Raw genomic sequence first — 16,573 nt, 5'->3', positions numbered from 1 at the left:
GGAGCCGCGGTCGCCCGGGCCGAGATTGGGGGGGCAAGGCGGGCGACAGAAGGCCGATGCCTCCGTCGCCCGGCCCTCTACAGAATCCACCCCCCAAACCTCCAGGTATTTCCCTCCTTAGAGCTGGCAACCCTACATTCCCCTCAGTGCCTGTTGGTAGGCAACTAAGCTTGGTCCTGTCACCTACTTTGGCCTTTGGGAGAAAACACATTGGGGCCAATCCTGATAGGGTTGCCAACTCCAGATGGGAAATTCCTGGAGGTTTGAGGGATGGAGCCTGAAGAGGGTGAGGTTTGAGGAGGGGTGGGACCTCAGACAGGTACACTGCCATAGACTCCACCCTCCAAACCAGTCAGTCCCACATAGGGAACCATTGTTGCCAATCTCCAGGTGAGGGCTGGAGAGCACTCAGTATTACAACTGTTCTGCAGAAGGGAGGGCAGAAGTCAGCTGAAGTCAAAGGGGCAGATAATGGTAGGTTGGTGGCTAGCTGGGAAGGAGATGGGGTTGCCAACTACATGCTGACAAATTCCTGGGGATTTGAGGGGTGGAGCCTGGAGAGGGTGGGGTTTGCAGAGGGGTGGGACCTCAGACAGGTAGACTGCCATAGACTCCACCCTCCAAACCAGCCATTTTGTCCTGGGTAACAATTGTTGCCAATCTCCAGGTGAGGGCTACAGATTACTCACAATTACAACTGCTCTTCAGGTAGCAGAGATCAGTTCCTCTGGAGAAAACAGTGGACTCTGTCATTATACCCTGCTAAGGTCACCACAGCAAATTGACACTGTTTGCCCAAAGCCAGAGCACTGCCCCAGAGCCTCTTTCTAGATCCCGTTGTATTGCTTTCACAACGGGCTTTACTGCTAGTGCCAAATATAAAACAGAAAGATCACCCACTGATGGAAGTTTATGATAGAGAGGGATGGATGAATTTCCTTGGGGAGGGAATTCCATAATTTTGGTACTACAGCTGAGAATACACTTTCTTGGTTTGCTATGCCTCCAGCCTCAGATGGTGGGGGCACCTGAAGCAGGGCCCCCAAAGATGCCTGTAGTATAGGAATATGCACCACAAAAGCAGAGATGAGTTAAAAAACATCAGTATTCCCAGTTTGGTATTTGGATTGGGGGGGGAGTGGGATTCCAATGTTATTTGGCTGCAATATTCCCTATGGAGAATCTTTCTTGGGGGCATGGGGGGTGTTTTGTAAGCAAATGACACCAAAATAGCAGTGGAACTGATGGCGCCCATCTGCTAAACAATCCCCAAGTTTTGAGCAAATTTGTCTAATAGGTACAATTTTGTGGGCCCCTGAACAAGTTACCCCCAGACATGCTCCATTGTTTCCTGTTGGGGGGGGGATTCTATGCTTTCTTCAGGGCAAAACACATTCCTGTTTTGTACCATCTCTACACAGGCCAGATGAGTCAATGTAGTTCTCACATCAGGAAGTGTTCATACTCAGTTTATGAACATTTCTGTCACATTCACTTGAACAAATGAAAAAAATATGAAAATCACTAATTAAAATGACCTAGGATGAGGGAACAGTATTCTTCAGAAGTTATTCATGGATTTACAGCAATGGCCTGTACATAAGTCCAAAGAGTGCTATCATAGCCAAATTCTTTGCCATCATCAATCTGCATAGCTTCAACCAACACAGTGAAATCAATTAGAGGAGCAGGTGATCTCATTGTAGGCTTGCCATTCCCCAGGGGGCAGGCGGGAGGGTTGCCTGCTTTAGGAGCTCCCAATCCACTGTCCCGGACCCGGCCGGCAGGGGTAACCCCGCCCCCAAGGTGCCAGGATCGCGGCAACATGCCCTTCACAATTATGTCACCTGAAGATGATGTCATTGCACTGGCCATGTTGCCAGGGGGCGCTCTAGCACTCGGTCTAAAAACTCTATGATACCATAGAGTTTCTGGCCGAATGCTAGAGCACCCTCCTGGCAATGTGCCTAGTGCGATGACATCACCAGAAGACCCCAGACAGGACGCTTGGTCCCCCCGCCATCAGAAGGTAGGGACCTGGCAACCCTTGAGTCCAGTAGCACCTGGACTCAACAATGTTTTCAAGAGTCAAAGCTCCCTTCATCTGATCTGGAAATCTTGTTGGTCTCTAAGGTGCTATTGTCCTCAAATCTAGCTCTTCTAGCGTAGACCAATAGGTCTGCCCTCTGAAACAATTTGTTTTCTGCATCCTTTCTACAGTTTAAGTACTCAGTTCACAGAGTTCAATGGAAAGATCTCAGGGGAAAGCTAGAAGTTTGTTGAGCACTAAACACTAGAGTTAAAACTACTCATGAAATGAGATAAAGGGACGTGCTTTTAAAAAAATTTTTTGCTGAGTTGGTGGAAGTTTTATCGTTAAAGGATATTTAGATGAAAGCAAATGGAGCAAAACCTCTTCTCTTGTTCTGTAATGTAGCCATCTCCAGAGATATTTAAAGCAGAGCCGGTCTCTGTTTCCCAGACTTCTGTGCCCTTTAATCATGTGTTGATTAGAATTGTTTGGGTGATACTCAAGACTAATTTCATATTAGTATGCAAAAAAAAAAAAAGCCTTTTAAGTATCACCAGTATATCCACACATTAAAGATGACTTCTTCAGCAGGCTGTTTTACCTAGGGAAGTGACTTCTTGCCCCTACTCAATTTGTAGTGGAATTGATCAAAGGATTTGCTGACAGAATTCTATTGCAGAGTCAGCAGTGGAACACAGGCTAATGGTCCCTCCCCACAGAGGCATACCACTCAGTAGCTTTTGCAGCGCCTCAGTGTGTATCTCTGGGCACAGAGGAAAGCTATCTTCAGTTCCTCTGAGAGGTCTTTATCTTCAGATGATAGTTTAAAATAACACAATTGCTTTGCAGAGAAAATCATAGGATAGGGTTGATGTTGTAAAATAGTTCAAAACTGAAAAAATAAATCTGGGTTCCTGTGAACCTCCTTTACATTAGCAATCTGGTCCATTTAGCTCAGTTACAGGGCCAGCCCTCCCATTAGGCAGAGTGAGATGGCCTCCTCAGGAACTGGGTTTCAGGAGCCACTGAGTGTGATAATACAGCGTCAGAAGCTAAATAACATCTCCACAGTGACAGACAATTTTCAGCTTCTATACCCAGTACTCCTACATTCTCAGTCTCATATAGACACTGCTTCAGTGTAAATTCCCTTCATTTCAATGAAGATTATATGGACCTCTTCCCTAATAAATAAAAAATTCAATTGTATCTTAAAAATCTAACATTTATTTCAATATTTATTTTCTTTCCATTTATTTCAAACATTTGTATGCTGCCACTCCAGCCAGTTGAGGGTATCAAAGGTGGTGAACATTAACACATTTCAGATATTAAGAAGCCTTTAGAATACAAAAATATAAAATATTTAAAACAAAACATAAGATAAAACACATAACAGTGCACAGACAGGGAGGAGGGCTAATAAGCGTTAGCGAGGGAATGCCAAACAAAACAAAAAAGTCTTAACGCATTGACAGGAGACAACAATAGAGGGAGACAGAAGCTTCCTGGGGAGGGAGTTCCAAAATTTTGGCACCACAACCCAGAAGGCCCTTTCTAGGGGTTGCCACCCTTCCGCCTCAGATGATGGGGGGGGGAGGGCAGAGTGACCAGGAAAGTTCATAGGGAACTAGGCAGTTTGTAAGGTATGCTGGCACTAAGCCATACAGGGCTTCAAATACCAGTGCCTTGAATTGAGCCTGGAAGCACATTGGGAGCCAGTGTAGATGAACAAGACTGGAGTCATATGGTTCCTATGTCCCATTCAGTCAACATTTCTGGGTACAGTATTCTGTACAATTTTAGCTTCTGGGCAGTCTTCAAGAGCAGCTCCCTATGCAGCAATCTAATCTAGATGTTACCAGGGCACGTTTAACAGTGTCAAGAAGATCTCTCCCACCCCAGCAAGGGCTGCATCTGGCTCACCAGCCAAAGCTGGCGAAAGGCATCCTTGGCCACCACGGCCACCTGTTTCTCCTCCATGAGGACCACGTCCAGCAGTACCTGCAAGCTATGAATCTGCTCCTTTAGAGAGAGTGCAACCCCATTCAGAGCAGGAGATACCCAATTCCTGGGTCAAACCTTCCCCCCCACTAGTAGCACCTGCATTTTGTAGGGGTTAAATTTCAGTTTATTAACTTTCCATATACTTTAATAGCTTCCACAGCCTCACAAGTTTTTGGGAGTCACAGCTCAGTTCCTCAGAAAGTTAGTAGGAAATCAGCTTAGCCACAACTAACTTTTGGTGCATTGTCCTGTTATTCTCCAGTAAGAAACCCTGTTCACATGTAGTAGTGAATGCACATACTTTCTGCCTGTTCATGTGTATGTCTGTTTGTAAGAAAGAACCAACATGTGTTCACTTTACAAATGGAATTAGAGACCAGTACATGGATAAATGTAGAGTTTGTATCACATGATGAGTTGTTTGTTTGTTGACTGTATCAGGGAAATTATCACAAAGAACAATTAAGTGTATTTTGTACACAGAGTGTATGTGCATTCACAGTAACTAGTGCCCAGGTATTTTGTGGTTTGCTGTTCTATGTCTGCTGGATTTAATCTTAAAATAAATGGAATATGTATTTCATCAAATATCTTCTTAATAATATTCTCTTGGTTTTAGGGTTCATGAAAATTCATGCATTTGAGAGATGGTTATTATGGATGGCGAAGCACCATTTCATCCCTGTCCTTGGAATCATATTAAAATATTTCCTTTGTACAGAGATGAACTTTCATTTCATTTCAAACCATGTTGTAAGAAAAGTTTGATGATTTACTACACAGCAAAATACTATATGTAGGAAATGGATGGAAAAAATGCATTTTAAGGAACTACGTACCCTGTGTCTCCAGACATGGAGTGAGTATTATAGATTTGATGACCATTCTACTGTCACCTGTACTAATTGTAGGGCATCTGCCTTGCCTTAACCAGTTGTACTGGAGTGGGCAGAAAAACAAAATATAATCAAAATGGAAAGATGAAGGAATGAGATGGGGGGAAATAAAGAAGAAAAGCAAACAAGCATAAAAGAAACAATTAGATTTGTAATCTTATTTCAAAGGTAGACCCCCCACACACATACACACACATCGAAAGTCAAATGAATTTTTTCCAAATGTTTTTTCTAGATGTACAGTTAGTTTATAATTGTACATTATATTGTGATTCTGCTATAAAATATAATGCCCTGACTTGGAGGGCCCAGGCAAGCCTGCTATCATCAGACCTTAGAAGCTAAGCAGGGTCAGTCCTTGGATGGGAGACCACCAAGGAACTCCAGAGCTGCTGTGCAGAAGCAGGCAATGCCTACAGCACATCTGGATGTCTCTTGCCTTGAAAATTCTATGAGGTTGTCATAGGAAGGTTGTGACTTGACAGCATTTTTCACAACCATAAGGTATACCACTTTGAAAAACATGGCTAATTATTTTTAAAAAATCTTTATACTCTGAAAGTATTCAGAAAGTGGTGCCAAACAAGGAGAATGAAAAGGAACACATTTGATTGTATTTTTAAAGGATCCATCATTAGAAGTAAAACCTGAATGATATCATTCACCATCACCAAGGCTTTTAATCCACGGATTGTGTTTTGTGGACCTCCTCCTCCAGTACTGTTCTCATTTGGCAATGACTGAAACCACAACTAACAATAACAGACCTCTGTTTTTGAAAATGTGCATTATCTTATAGGTGAGTCATCATAAACCCCTCTACCCTGTTCCTTCTGAAGCATATTGTGTCCTTGCTTCTTGAAACTATTTTTTAGGACCTGAGCAGTGCTTGCAGACAGGGCATTTGAAGTGGATTTGCAACACCTGGTTAAGAGGGAATCTTAACTGTGCTAACACCAGTAATGATGCACCATGCTTAAAACAAATTATGGAAGGAAAGGGAAAATAAGTGTGGGAGAGGGCAGGAAGAAACAGGAAGGCCACAGCTTGCTCCTAGTCTAACTATGGGTAGAGATCAGGGATGTTCTTCTCTAGTTGTTGAGGGCTGGGTGAAGTCACAGAGTCCAGAGTCAGCATCAATGTCGGTCCAAAGTCAGGGTTGCAGAAGTCAGGCAAGGCAGAATTGATGAGTCCAAAGTCATACACAAGAGCAAGCAGGTCCGAGACCCAAGTCCAAAGCCAGTCCCAAGGTCACTGGAGTGGAGCAGAATCAGGAGCTGTGGTCACAGAGTTCACCAGGTGGTGACTTGCTGCTTCCACATGGAGCTGTCTCCCTTGACTGGCTTTCATAGGCATCTGGTGGAAGGTCTTACTTGCAGCCAGCTGCTTGGGAATAACCCTGCAGCTACTCATCATCAGCAAGCATCTGGCATTGGGCCAGGAGTTGTGCACCTTGTCCTCTCCTGGAGCTCCATTCTAAGCCTTCAGTGCTCAAATGGTGTGGGTGAAACTAGAGGGCTGGTAATGACTACCTGGGTTCCCTCTGTTGGAATGGGCTGGAAGGTGCTGGTGGCTCTGCATCAGCTGTGGGCTATGAGCTCTGATAAGCTTGCAGTTCATCTTCTTGCTTGCCAGCTTCTGCTGATTCAGAGTTTGGCTACACAGGCCTCCTCTCCTCCTGAGGAGTCCATCTCTCCTGACTGACCCACGACACTAGTGGACCTGGACCACTGGAACTGGGACACTCTAATAACAATGAATGCTTCATCCTACATATCCAGATACCACTGAAGACATGTTCCCCACCCTCATCACAGGAGCATCAGGAATGTATCATGTACACATCCATTCTCCCCCTCTCCATTCTCCATGTTCCCTGGAAGTAGGTCACAGCAGTGCCTCTCTTCGCCTGGAATGACAGGAAGCCACCACCCACCTCCTCCCAACAACATTACAATCAGGCGAGACATGGCAGAGGGAAAGGGGAAGAGGGCTGGGCAAGGATCTGTTACCCACCTGCACAATGGAGGGAGCAGCCTCCCCACCAGCCACCCAGTGGGGCTGGGGGGTCCCTCCTGATGCTGTGGTTGGACAGGGGAGAGGCTGGGCTGGTTAGCGCCCCAATATTTCTTGCATCCTAGGCAATTGTCTAGGGCTGCCTAGTGGATGGGCCACTCCTGGCCCTCAGCTCCTTTCATTTTGTATGTGTGTGTGGGGGTATTTTTATCTTACCATCTATAGGGCCCCTTCCAGCCCTGTTCATTCTGGAGCCCAGCATGTACACACGTGAAACACCTAACTTATTAAAGGGGAGGAATTCCTGGACTGGAGGAATCCAGTTAAAAGAGGTTTATATTACCTAGACTTTTTAATTATATTAAGTAATGAAAATGGGCTTCTATGATTATATCAAATATATATAAAGAATTAGATGTATATTGTGAATAATGTGTGGAATTCTCTCTCTCTGTATCAGTATAGGGGGAGACCTAACTCCACACATCTTGCACAATATAGAAGTAATGCTTTTTGTTTCTTCCTTCTTGATCTTTGAAATGTAAAATTTAGATTTATTTTCTTGGCAGTTTGCAGCACTTTAGAGTTTCCTACCTCTTTTGCAGCTTTCTTAAAAATAAATACAACAGATTGAGGGCACAGGCCACCAGCAGTTTCTCCCACATAAACCCCAGAGAAAACACGACGTGGTTATGCAAGTTCCCGGTTGTTTAATATTGGAGGATAAAGATGTTTGGGAATATGAATCCATATGCTTTTCTAATATCTTTTACAGTGACCACCAATAAATACTAACAAGTTGTTTGTTTCAAAGTGGCTTTTCGGTTTGGACACATCTATGCTACAGAATTAAAGCAGCAATTCTGTTTTTGTGGGGACTCCTGGAAACTACTGGGGGTTGGGGAGATAGGGACCTCTGATGGTCAAGAGAGGCATAGTATTAAAAGATGGCTTGAAGACATATTCTTTAGCCATGCTATGACCTCAGCTTCCTTTGGAGTTTATAATTAAAAGAGGACATCAGTGAATCAGTTCAGCCTTCGCCCTTGTCCCCCTAGCCCACGCATTTGCATCCACTGCTGCCACTACCACCTTCCTGTCCTCCCTTCCCAATGCAGCCCCAAATGTCCCCCACCCATCCCCACCCACCCCACCCCACTCACCCCACTCTCCACCACTCACCATGTATGAACTGAACTACTGTCTTTCCAGCAGTTCTTTTTCTCCTCCTGTCTCTGTCTGGCTTTTAAAGAATTTACCCCCATAAATGGAATGGCCTGCCTGATACAGTATCTGCCCTGATGTCATTCAGGAGACTGGGTAAATCTGAGTTGTTTAGGAGGGCAGGTGAGGGTGGTTAGTACTGAAGCAGAACTTTTAAAAAATTCTGCCCATGAGTTTTAAGGAGCTTCAGAAGACCAGCCATTGGGCTGGCCCTGTGGGACAGCTCAAGTCCCCAGAATACTCCCAGGTACATGGGCCATTTGGATTAATCCTAGCTTCTTAATTAGTCCCTTGCAAGTTGCAGGCTACTGCACTGACTTCTAGCTCGGAGTTCACTGTTTCCTCACACCAGGGTCTCCAAGAGCAAGCTGTTCTTTTCCAAGAATATGGCCTTTCTAGACGCCTGTGTGATTGCAAGTCCTGCAGAGCCCTATAGGCTGCAGCACCTTCTTGCCATCACCTGACTCTGGCTGGCCCTTTAAGAGTGCAATTTTGTTCACTGGAGCCTCCCTACTCTTGACTGCCACCATGCTCTTTCCAGGGCTGCCATATACAGTCTCCAGTTGCAGTGGTGTCATCTCCAGTTTCACCAGCGTGCTGCAGCATCACTTCCTGTTTGCTGAAGAGGGTTGATCTGAGCTCTGCCCACCTGGCAACTTCCGTGCTCAGCTGGGTTTCCTTACATGGGCTTTCTGCTTTTATTGTTTAGGTGCAAACACTAGGCTAGAAATACTGCTTTGAGGTACAAATGAGGTACAAATGAGATCTGACACCAGGAGATCCTCCCTTTAATCTAGTGATCTTAGACCTGCACAAATCACAAACACCTGAATCACATAATCATAAGAGCAATACAATGGATAAGCAGCAATTAGCTAATCAGATAATATAACCAGATAATACAAACTTACTAAGTTATTAACATTGTAAAAATTCATCTAAAATTCTTAAAAAACATACTCAGGAAATACACGTTTAATAAAAACTAAATCCATAAATCGGAGTGGTTTTTCAAGGTTTCCTAGCATTCATGAAGCAATCCAAACTGAGGCTTTACCATAGGATGGGGATTTAACCCTTTCCCTGGCACCATTTTCCCAATCTGGATTTGATCCCAGAGGGGATGCGAATATTCAGATGCCCATATAGTGCTCATGTATTCCCCCTGCAGGGAAGACCACAGTTGAGAAAATGATACAGGGGCAAAGGTTGACTCCCCATCTGGATTGACTCCTGTGCTCGCCACATGCTGCAATTTATGCCTGAAAATATTGTGGGAGATCTATTCGTGGATTCCTCAACAGCCCATCTAAGTAGGCCTTAAGAATCCCACTCCTTTAATTTTTGATAAATTAAATAGAAGTGAGGTGCCTGTGGCTAAACGGTACTTTGTGTGTGTCGCTTCCTTCCCACACCCCAGGGCCCTGAGATCAGGTCATCTATCATTCCTCTACCTGGTTTTTTTAAAGAAAGGAGGTTACATTCTCCGTATATTGCAGAGTTACTCGATACCCTTGTTGTGAATTTACGGAGTTGTGCAAAGGATCAGCACCCTAAAATAAGATGATTTCCCCCCCCCCTCACTCAACAAGCCTTTTCTCTAATTGTTTGAGTGGAAAGCTTTTGAAACGTTGCCCGTTGATAATGAACCTGTTTATCCTTTCCCCCCTCCCCTCTTCTCTTGCTTCTTCTTCTTCTTCTTTTTAAATCCCTACGCTTCATCAAAGGAAACCACTGAGAAAAGAAGAGAATGGAACAAGTCGGGCTGAATATGCAATGACTGCCTCCCAAAATAACAAGACAGTTGACGTGAACAATGCGGTGGTGTAATTTCTGAGACTCTCCCCCCTTGAGTAGCAAATGTTAAAAGCACACACGGCATCATCGGCAAGGTGGGTGAAAAGCAGCCAGGGGAGAAGCCCTGTGGGCCAAGGACTCCATTTCAGAAGCAGGCACGCATCAGTTATTCCAAGAAGAAAAAGCAGACGATTCTTCTGCAGCCTGCTGATGGTCACAAAGGGAGGGATAAAACTTGCCGGTTGGGGCTCCTCTGAGCAAAGGCCTCACAAAGGCGTAATCACTGCATGCCGCATCTGTTGAAAGCAACATCATGATTCCCCCACCCCCCAGCTTCCCCCTCCCCTTTTCCTCTTGAGTTATTTATTTATTTTTGATTGACGGTCCATAAAGGCGCTGCTTTAATAGGATCCCCTTTTTTATATGGTGAAGGTGATCTGTTGGAAGCGGCAAGGTGTTGTAACTGAGTCTGGAAAAGCCGAGCTTTACCCGCATGGTTCCGCATCTTTGATTTTCCTTTCCAGACCATCAGCCTTTCCATTCTTAATTATGATTGCATTATTAAAGTGGGAAGTTTCCCTTTCTCCACAAAGCATCTCCCCCATTCCCCTGCTCCCAAATACTGCATGGAGTCATGAAGTATACATCCACAAGTACAGCCTGGTCGCTATGCAATTTCCATGGCTGAAGACTTTTCAGACCGAAAGAAGTCACACTATGATCCTCAGCAATTAGCATTGCTAATAAAAGAGAAAATAATTATAAGTAATGACATTTAAAGGTGCTTTGAATACTGTTACTCCATAATCGGTCTTATTTACCTTTTTGTTATCACATGGTATTTTTTGTGTATATCCCATGTTCTAAAAGTTCGAGTTTTCTGCTCCTTGGTTACAATTCTGCACAATTTAATGTATGCATTTCCATCACACAGATCTGTAAGCAGGATCTCTCTAGAGTGGCTTTAAATATTTTGGGTTGAACATGGAGGAAGACTAGCCACAATAGAAACTGAAGGTCTCCTTATTCTACTTGCCAGCTCAGATTTCCCAATGGTTCCCCCCATTTCCTGAGTAGCTCCTCTAAGAGACTTCTTCTGAAGAAAGGACTCTCTGCTTTAGGGAGAAAGCTCAGTCTTCTGTCTTGACAAGGGACTACCAACTGTGCCAAATTCTATGGGGTACCACTGCGTTGTTTCACTTTGGGATAAGGACTGCAAACGATGTAAAGCTGAATCCGCCAAACTCACTTTTGTGTGGCGTCTTACTAGGTTTGGTCACCTTAATTTCTTAAAATAAAGGCCATTGTTTAGTTGCAGGTATTAGCCCATACCTGGGTTAAGACGTTCAGATAAGTATTTTGACGTCCTTCCTGTATGCCTTCATTCCTAGCAAAAACATCTCTAGTTTCCTGTTGTGCTGTCAGGGTTCAGTGGTCCCCTGTCTTTGTGCATTTAGGCAGTCCAAACAAGCCATTGTGGTGTCCTTGCATAGAATCACTGCCTCTTGGCAATACAGCCCATTAGTGCTGAGAAGCTGCCGTTCTAGTTCATAAGAGCATAAGAGACGCCAATGTTGGATCAGGCCAAAGGCCCATCCAGTCCAACACTCTGTGTCACACAGTGACCAGAAATACCAGTGCCATCAGGAGGTCCACCAGTGGGGCCAGGACATTAGAAGCCCTCCCACTGTTGACCCCCCCCCAAGCACCAAGAAGACAGAGCATCACTTGCCCCAGAGCCCCTATCTATACCTTGTGGCTAATAGCCACTGATGGCTATTCAGTTCAGTTTATACAAGGCTCGTTCCAGACGAAAGTATCAACTTCAAGGCACTGAGGATTTGCACCCCAGTCCAGAGCCCTACACTGTCACCCAATAATATTCCAACACATGAACAAAATATGAAATTTGGAGTCTTCAGAGAGCCTATTTACCCATTAATTTTCAGTAGTGAAAGTCAACAAGTTAGGAACAAGTTTTGAGCTCACACGTACCCCTTATCTTGTATGTGGACAATAATGTGCCATGTTGATTTGTCTGTATAGGGGGACCCCCTCACCTTGCAATCTGTGGGTTTGATTCTGACTATCTTTCCCAATTCCCCCTTCTTGCTGCAGAGCCCCCACCCCACCCCACCCATGTCATTCTTCAGGGTCCCCTATCCCACAGGAACAGCATTTCATGAGAGCAGAGAGGCAGAAAAGTCCCATTCTGGTGGTATAAAACATAGTCTGGATCCAAACCTATTTCTCCAGAACCTGCTGAGAAGATAAGAGAAAGCGAAGGCATGCAAAACTAGATGTTACTCCATTGAATTTCTCTGTTAAAAAACAATGCTTGGCTGGACTCTGCAATCCCATCTCCATGGAATACTTGAGGCGTTAAGTTTTGATATTTGTGTGTGCCCCCCCAAAAAATATCAGTTTTTGTTACTGAATGGTATCATATGCGTAAATATTGTTGTTCTCTAACTGATCCCCCCCCCCAAAAAAAAAAAGTCCTGGCTATTCTATCTTAACAGAGTTACTTGTTTACTCAGCCTTCTAACCTTTCTTCTCTGTTTAGGAATACATGGTCTTTTAAATGTCAAGACTTTCTTAAGGTGGAATGAAAGAATGTTGGCAATTATTTGCTCTAGGAACATAAATTGTTTCCTTTCTGTTCAATTGGTGCATAATTGCACAAAAGCAATTGACATTTTTTGTCAGCCTTGACAAAAACATACTTAAACCAAAATCCATTATCTCATATATTTATAACTGCACTTTTCCTTCAGTGTGCCGATGAATGTTTCTGGCTGGGTTTTCCCCCCCCCCCCCCCACACACACACACATTCACACAAACACTATGATGTTATTTGGTATAGTCATTTCCCCCACATCTTTTCTGTTATATTTACCTACAGGTGGAAAGTAGTGCAGGCTCAGCTATGATACCCTTTGGGAGGGATCGTGTTTTTGTTTGCTACACGATAAATCCAGAGGAGCAGCTGTCTACTGGGCCGGGGGTGTGTGGGTGGATCCTGGGGTCTTGTGGCATTGTAAAGACTAAGAAATTGTATTCTATCGTTAACTATTGTAGCTGGTTCCCAACCTCTGGTGCCCTGTAAGTCCACATTTACTCGGTATGGTGAGCCACATAAAAACCAGTGCCTGCATGAATCAATAAAACTACAGAAGCCTGGGATCCACTGGCACAGTCTTTTGAGAGCCACTGTTGGATTGGAACCAGTGTTCCCTTTAAGCTGAGTTAGTGTGAGCTAGCTCACATTTTTTTCAGCCTCCGGCTCACACATTTTTGTTTAGCTCAGGAAAGGATGGCTCCAGAGCAAACTTAATTTATGCAGTAGGCAAATCGCTCTCTCACAACTTTGATGCCAGTAGCTCACAAAGTAGATTTTTTTGCCAACCGGGCCCCAAAACCAAAGTCATGTCTGTCTCGGTTGCTTTGTATCAACACTGGACTGTGCAGCCATGATTTCTATGTGCAGGACTGGTTTCTGTACTTTTGCCTCTCTCATGCTGAAGCACATAGGGCTTTCAGGGAAGGATGGTGGGCAAAGGGAGGAAGAAACTGAATGCTGGATCCTGTGATTCTGTCTGGCTAACACTGCTCAAAGAGCCATTCTCCAACAGAAGTATGCTATGCCCAAGCAAGACTCCTGTACTGGAGGAAGACTCCATTGTTAGCAGAACAAAATCATAGGATGCAATCCCATGACTGCATCGCCATTCATTTCTGGCAGTGCAGTCTTGTGAAACTATGAAGCTGCCTTATAGGGAATTAAATCATTGGTCTGTCTAGTCCTCTGCACTGTCTATTCCATCTGGATGCAGCTTTCCATGATCTTAATCAGAGGTCTTTCCCAATATTTTTGCCTCTCATCCTCTTTTTCTTCCTCCTAAAAAAACATTCTGTTTTCATTTACAGACATATAGTTTTCCCAATTCAAACAAGGTATAGTTATGACAAGTAATAATCAACTGTGCCCATTTTTCGGTTCTGCTGGAGGAACGAACAGAGATGCCACGGATCTTAGTACCGTTACCATGTACTCTGTCACTAATCTATTGCAATTGTCATCAAAATGGGAGTGGTAAAGTTCACTTCTGCTGCACTGGAAATTTGGCTATCATTATTACTTCACTATCTCTAATCGTGAAAGGGATGATCTGGAGCAGTCAAAAAAGCAGATAAAGCCAAGCCACCCACAGTTAAGTAGGGGGGTTTACATTCTCAAGGGGGATCTCTAAGTGAGCAGGAAAAGAAGTGTTTCTAAATCAAAAGAAAACCAAAAAAAATGTTCAATGAGGACTGAGTTTGCTTCAGTGGCATGGAATACTGAGGGCAGTTTAGAGATAGTTAAAGAAGAAACAGAGGGAGATGGGGAAATTGGCTTGCTCAAACCTCAGGACTTTACGTAGCTCTGGGGGGGGGGGGGGATTTGCGCGATGGGATTTCCAAATGGTTTGTCTCCTTCCTCCAGTTCCTCACAGACCCAAATTTGTTCCCTCTAATAGCAGACATCATGGCTGAATACCTACCACAGAAGCAGCAAAAGGGGTCCTCCCACAAACAACAGAGACATTTCTACATATTTGGAAGATTGCCTGGGTGTGCAGGAAAAAAATGTTAGCTTGTAAATTTAAAAAGATAAGGCCCAATGAGAAGTGGAGCAATACCCTTGGAATGTTGGCAGAAGCTGAATGTCAGCAAATGGGGAGGGGCCCCGTGACTCAGTGGTAGAGCATTTGCTTGGCATGCAGAAGGTCCCAGGATTAATCCCTGGCCTCTCCAGTTAAAGGGATCAGGAAGGAGGTGATATGAAAGACCTCTGCTTGAGACCCTGGAGAACCACTGCCAGACGAGTAGACTATACTGACATGGGATGGACTGATGGTCTGATTCAGTATAAGGCAGCTTCATGTTTCCAAATGAAGAAAAAAGAAAAACAGAGATGGGGAGATTTGCCTGCTGAAGCTCTTAGATGCTTCCAGTGTCCTGGAGGGGGAGATTTAATGATCACACAGTAGAGATTCTCTAATTGTTTATCCCCTCCCAAGATTCCTCATTGACTTCCAGTGTATAAGCTAGAATCCAAACCTCCTCTTCTGCCTACTGATGGAACATGAAAGAAAGCCTCGGTACGTTCCTCAAGTTTGGCCCGGTTGCTGTGTAGCCTCTGTTCATTAAAAGGAGAGAGCTTTACAGTGTCCTTGTGCAACTACCATTGAATTAGTAGATGTTTCACAGCAGCTGTGCAGGTCATTTCTGCTCTATATTTTTCTGAGATGATGGTCTTATAAAAAAGCTCCTACCTTTAAAGTACCTTGAATTCTACAAAAGAATATTATTTATAAAGAGCTCATTTGTTATTGCTACAATATCCTTCAAACTATGAAGAACTATAAATTGTTACGTAGTATATATAAACCCTTGTTATTTCTATCACTGTCCTCATATTACCACAGTGCTTATTTAGAATGGCTTAGCAAATCCAATAGATGCTAATGAGCAGTTCTGAATTGTTAACAGTCATACTTCCATTTTGCTTATTGGCCTTATTGAAATTACAGTCCATGGAACCTGGAAAGGCTACACTTTTGGAGTATTCAGAAGTCTATTTCTGTTAGTATTTTGGCTAACTCCCTAATATCTGTGGTTGTCGTCGTTGTTTTAAAATGCATAGACTGCTGTGCAGGCATAGTAGCACGCAGGATGAGGGAAGGTGAGGATTCTCGCACTGGTGTCAGAGTTCTGCAAATACCCAGCAAACTTTAGCCCTGCTGGCTCAGGTCTCAGTGTAGCATCCTTCAGTCTAGACTCCTTATATCAGTCCAGGTGTATAGTTCCCCCCCCAAAAAAACACTAAAGGCTTTTGTTAGCAAATCTGCAGGGGGGAGCTTTCTGGCTGTACCCCACAAGATGCCATTTTGGCTGAAGCAGCACAAAGTGACATTTGTAGTGTTGCGTCTAAAACAGGCTCTTGCAACTGTACCTGCACCTGAACAATACAAGGAAGAACATGCTGCGGGCAGCTCTTAGGGCTGATCTACACGTTCTGAAGAATTGTGGTATAGCCTTCCTTGGGATGTACCATTTCAGAATGCTGGTGGACATCACATGTTTGAATACTCTGTCATGTGAAAAAATTGCCCTCTCTACCCCTGGAAAACTAGCCTGTCGGGTTTCTGATCTGGCTTGCTGCTATGTGCAAGGAGATTTTCCTTCATATGAGAACACTCTATTGTGCAGTTTCCCCTCCTACTGTTCCAAAGTAGTGCAGGCTCAGGAGGGGGCTACCGCATTGTTCTGAACATGTAGCAAACCCCTCATTGTTCAGAACAGATGTGAGGCAAAGGAAGGAGGTGTGTCACCTTCAGGAGATGGGCACTGACTGTTACGTGTTGCACACAGAATTTTGTCTGAAACTGTACAGAGTACTCGCAGAGCATCAGTAAAAGGGGCATCCGTCCTCTCTAATCTGTTTAATTAAATACAAACAGAATATACAAGTCTTGACAGATAAAAGCATCCTCACAATAGGGACCCATTACACAGAGAACTGGCAATTCAAGATAGCAGTTTACAGAGATTTA

General features: G+C 44.1%; 1 protein-coding gene across 2 annotated transcripts in view; it reads left to right on the top strand.

Moving 5' to 3' along the window:
- The window catches only part of PRIMA1 (proline rich membrane anchor 1), an 86,417-nt gene extending 75,787 nt beyond the window's left edge, over positions 1-10,630 (top strand). Inside the window, exons 4-5 of one of the 2 annotated variants that reach the window (XR_001482618.1) lie at positions 4,659-4,898; positions 9,903-9,964. Coding sequence is in view for 1 of the 2 variants with exons in the window: in XM_015414742.1 (XP_015270228.1) it covers positions 9,903-10,005 (103 nt within the window). In the remaining variant the exon portion in view is untranslated. Of the gene's footprint in view, positions 1-4,658; positions 4,899-9,902 lie in introns of both variants that reach the window. The other variant, XM_015414742.1, reaches the window with a different exon arrangement.
- Positions 10,631-16,573: the final 5,943 nt, after the last annotated feature.

This window comes from Gekko japonicus, unplaced genomic scaffold (genome assembly GCF_001447785.1).
Source record: "Gekko japonicus isolate JY-2015 unplaced genomic scaffold, Gekko_japonicus_V1.1 scaffold1518, whole genome shotgun sequence".
Lineage (NCBI taxonomy): Eukaryota > Metazoa > Chordata > Lepidosauria > Squamata > Gekkonidae > Gekko > Gekko japonicus.
Note: the sequence above shows the minus strand (reverse complement) of the source record. Positions and strands in the feature narration are given on the sequence as shown.